This window comes from Narcine bancroftii, chromosome 1, assembly GCF_036971445.1.
Source record: "Narcine bancroftii isolate sNarBan1 chromosome 1, sNarBan1.hap1, whole genome shotgun sequence".
Lineage (NCBI taxonomy): Eukaryota > Metazoa > Chordata > Chondrichthyes > Torpediniformes > Narcinidae > Narcine > Narcine bancroftii.
In genome coordinates this window covers 305,517,515-305,522,067 of record NC_091469.1, presented here as the reverse complement: position 1 = coordinate 305,522,067, position 4,553 = coordinate 305,517,515, and the positions used below count along the sequence as shown (strand labels likewise).

Below are 4,553 nucleotides of genomic sequence, written 5' to 3'. Positions count from 1 at the left end.
GGCATCAGGAACACAGATGGGTGAGTGACAGGGGCCCAGGCAAGAGTTTGTGGTCGGGGCATCGGGAGCTCAAATGGGTGGGCAGTGGAGCCTATGGGAGATTCTGGGTCAAGGCGTTGGAAGCACTGGGAGCCAAAAATATGAGGGGGGTGGTGGGTTTGAATTTTTCAGTGATATATGGGAAAAAAAAAAGATTTTTGGGCCAAAAATAGGGGATCAACTTTTATATGGCATTGATTATTACATACGTATATCCGGTAATTTTTTTTTTCATGCTTGGCTGGGCTCTCTTGTTCTCCCCTTTACCATCACTGTGTTTGAATGCATTTTGGCACCCAGTTAAGTAATACCTCAATATTAAAATTCATGTCCTTATTTTGACATCAAGCAGCCTGAAAGATCTTCAGCTTCTTAATGGTCTAACATATCTGCATACCATAAATACTGAAATCTTGAACATCTGTAAGTCCTCCAGTGACAGTCAAGGCCAGATCCCTCAGTACTGAAATTCTTTCTCTATTTCTTATGGCCTAAAAATGTAATTTATGTGCATATGTTGCAATTCACAAACATAAATATTTCAAACTGTAATAGAAGCCAATTTTTTTCATTTTTTAAAGCTTACTCTTGATTTAACACCTTTTTTGCAAATGCATGTCAACATTATTTTTAGTTCCTGTTCTGAAAAATTCATAAAAAAAGTTAAAAATTGGTCTTTCCCTGGTTTGCAGTTTGTGATTCGCAGAAGGAGAGGGTGAGAGGGATACTATTGAACTGACATCTGATGGTGACAGACATTGAAATAAAGGATGGAATGACTGGATCTTAGTTGGATTGCTTCCATATCTTTGCCTCAGCTTCACTGCTAATTCTGGGCAAATATCTGAGGAACCTGAAGAGCAGGAGGATTTATTTGCTCATAATTTTTGGAGTGAGTGATAAAATCACACTGAAATGAAGTAGAAGTATGACTTATTATGTTTTAGTTTTTTTTTAGATATTTGGAAAAAAATGAGTACGTACATGAAAAATATTCAATGGACTCCGCGGTGAACAAGATGCAAAGAGGGAAGGGAACACCACAAAGCTGAAGAATATGCTGGGAAGTTCAGAGTCCTTTTGGTCCAGTCACACAAATGCTGATACATCTGGTTCAAACATCCCTCTGGTCAGAACGAACAGAAGTTCCAATCTTGCTGCAAAGACACCACATAGAGTTTCATTTACCTGTGACATTCCTTACTTTCACCGCATAGATAACCACAAGGCAGAAAAATTGTGTGAATATGAAAGAAAAGCATCTGAACTCACTTTACCAGTTTCATATGATCTAAAGAAATTACTCTGGAGAGTTTTTCCTTTCTTTAAATGGTTTTAAAGGTACAATGTTAAGGCATGGATTGTAGGAGACCTGGTGTCTGGAATCAGTATGGGTTTACTCATGATTCCTTTGTCTCTTGCTTTTGCAGTATGTGCTAGGGAGCCAGCTGTTAATGGGCTCTATACAAGTTTAGTTACTATTATCTTGTATTGCCTTCTTGGCACCACTCAACATCTGTCCCATGGAACATCTGCAATTACAACTCTTCTCATTGCCAGGAGCACAAGCCACATTGAAACATTAGAGCCTGCTTCTGATAGTGACTGTTCTTCAAGCTGTTTAAGAGAAGAGTATGTGGCTACTCTCACTTGTGCTTCTGGGATTATTTTAATTTTGATGGGAATTTTTCACCTCAGTTTCCTCAGAACTTACATCTCCAAGCCTGTTATGCTTGGCTTCAGAGCTCGAACAGCGTTGCATCTGTTAATCATCTTTCTGAGTGTATTACTTGGTGTTGATGGACCAGTTCACCGGGGTCCTTTATCAGTTGTTTATACTTTCAAAGACATAATTGCAAATACCAATGAAATAAACCATGTCTCTGTGATTGCAGGTTTGACAGCTTTGGCATTTCTGATACCTTTTAAAGTCATAAACTGCATTTATAGCAGGCACCTTATATCTATTGAGTTCATTGTTATGGCTGTTTCCATTTGTTTATCATTCTGGTTGGAACTAGAGGAAAGCTACAATATCAAGCTGATAAATAATTATACTTTGCCAAAACCCGTCCTTCCTTCTTTCGCCTTGATATTCAGTGTTGGCACAGATGCTGTTGCTCTTGCACTTGTGACCTTTGCTGTTAGCATTTCATTAGGGAGAGGAAGCTCCAAAAAGCACAACCAAAGTTACCATCCACATCAGGAGACCATTGTTTTGGGCGTGTGCGATCTGTTGCTTGCATTTCTGGGTACTTGTTCTGCATCTGGGGTTTGGGAACAAACTGTGGTGCAGGAAAAAACCTGGGGACATACCCAGGCTGCAGGGTTGGTAGCAGCTAGTCTCAGTCTTATAGCTCTGTTTTGTGCTGAATCCCTGCTTTCGTTGGTGCCAAGGGCAGTTCTTGGTGCCATTGTAATTTCCAATTTGGGATGGTACTTCAGGTTCTTCTGGAAATACTGTCTTGGTTGCAAAAAGAGCAAATATGAGTTTGTGGTTGGAATCATAACATTTTTGGCTGTTTGTCTCTTAGGCATAGACACTGGATTAGGAATGGGCATAATTTTCTCCATTTTGCACACTCTACACAGACTTCAAAGGCCTTCTATGGCCATTTTAAGTCATATTCCCAACACAGAAAACTATATAAACTTGTCCATGGAAAAAGCTGCCAAAGAAATAGTTGGCATCAAAATTATAAAAATATTTAATTCTATTTATTATGGTAATGTTGATTATTTATTGGCATGGATGAAAGTTAAAGTGAATAGTTACCTTTGGTCTGGTAGAAATTCAGGAAGTGATAGTGAGTACACTGAGGAAGATAAATACCATTTGTTAATGGAATCCACACAGTTTCTTGCAATGGATGAAAATGCTCTGAGGTGAGTAAATCACACTGCGCTATATCGGCGAAGGATATCCAAACAGTCTTCAGTTATTCATACTGTTATTTTGGATTGTGGGTCAGTTAGCTTTGTGGATGATGAAGGGACCAGTGCTTTAATTTATCTATTTAAGAAATATCAGAGTTTTGGCATTGGCTTTATTCTTGCCCGTTGCTCAAGTAGCATTTTGCAGACTATACAACAACTGGGTTATTGCAAAAGCAACAAACCAAAGCTTCACTTTCAGCAGTATCCATGACGCTGTACTCTTCACCCTGCAACAAGCAGCAGAGAGAAACCAGAGTCCACGAGGATCCAAATTCACTCTTGAGACAAACGGTGAAATGCAAACTGAATGTGACTCTATTGAAATTAAACCAGATACTAATAACAGCACCAGTAAAGACTTTGGGCCAAAGGAGAGAGTAGAGAATACTTCTGATCAAACTAACACTCCTAAATCATCAAAGCAAAGGATTATTGAATATGAATCAGCCTTATATAAAAAAAAACAATTGGAGAAATTCTGATCCACACCTTATACTCAAAGTGGTGTGGCATTTTGTTCAATCCCATTAATTATTATAAAGCAGAAATTTCGAATGGACACTATCTAAATAATTTATTTTTCTGACAAGCCGCATTTGCAATATTTTCTGTGCTGTAATGTTCTATGGTTCTATGATGGTTTAGAGTAGTTAACATCCAAGGATAGAAAATACATCATTGAATTGGAAAAAAACACTAAAAAAAAGAGTTCAGCTATTCAGTATGGAAGGTTGTATGGAAATTTCTCTACTTTGATGTTTGCAAAAGCTAGCTGATGTTGTTAACATCTATGATAATCTTTCATCCTCAAACAATCTACTGGGTCGAGTAGCATCAGTAGGAGAAAAAGAATGGTCAAGACTGTTGACGAAGGGTTCTTGCCCCCAAAACATGGACCATTCTTTTTCTCCCACTGATGCAGTTCCTCCAGTGGATTGTTTGTTGCTCTAGATTCTAACACCTGCAGTTTCTGTGTGTGTTCATCTTTGATCCTTTGTTGGTGCAACAGAGTACTTGTTGAGTACTTAGATATTTCAGTTTTTAATAAAGCAAACACTACATTGTTCTTGAATAATTAAAAACCACTTCAGCTCTGTTTTTCCAAGGTGCTGTGACTCAGAGAATTAACTTTCTTCTCTGATTTCAATGGGGTATCTGTAAATGTGCACACCTGTGTGTGACCTGGTTCCAGCCCACAACTAACTTACTAAGAATACATATCTAGATAAGATTTAGTTTTAACATTAAACTAAGGATTCATATTAACACACATCTGTTACAGTTTAACTGCTGGTGAGCTTTATTCATGATTGTATCAACATGGAGGCCCCAGGATAGATTTTCAGAGATTTTGTCACTCAAGGATTTGAAGTTTTTCATCCTTTCCACTGCTGACCCCTCATTGAGGACTGGTTTGTGTTTTCCTGATTTCCTCAATCAGTTCCTTAGTTTTGCTAATATTAAGTTCAAGATTGTTGTCGCAACATCACTCAACCAGCTGATCTATCTCACTCCTGTACGCTTCCTCATTGCCATCTGTGATCCTGCCAACAACTGTGGTGTCATCAGCAAATTTG

General features: G+C 38.4%; 1 protein-coding gene across 1 annotated transcript; it reads left to right on the top strand.

The window, feature by feature from the left end:
• Positions 1 to 1,096: 1,096 nt before the first annotated feature.
• On the top strand, positions 1,097 to 3,458 carry LOC138757234 (prestin-like). The gene is given in 2 exon segments (XM_069924265.1): positions 1,097 to 3,142; positions 3,144 to 3,458. Coding segments are annotated over 2 exon segments (2,361 nt in total).
• The last annotated feature ends 1,095 nt before the right edge of the window (positions 3,459 to 4,553 follow it).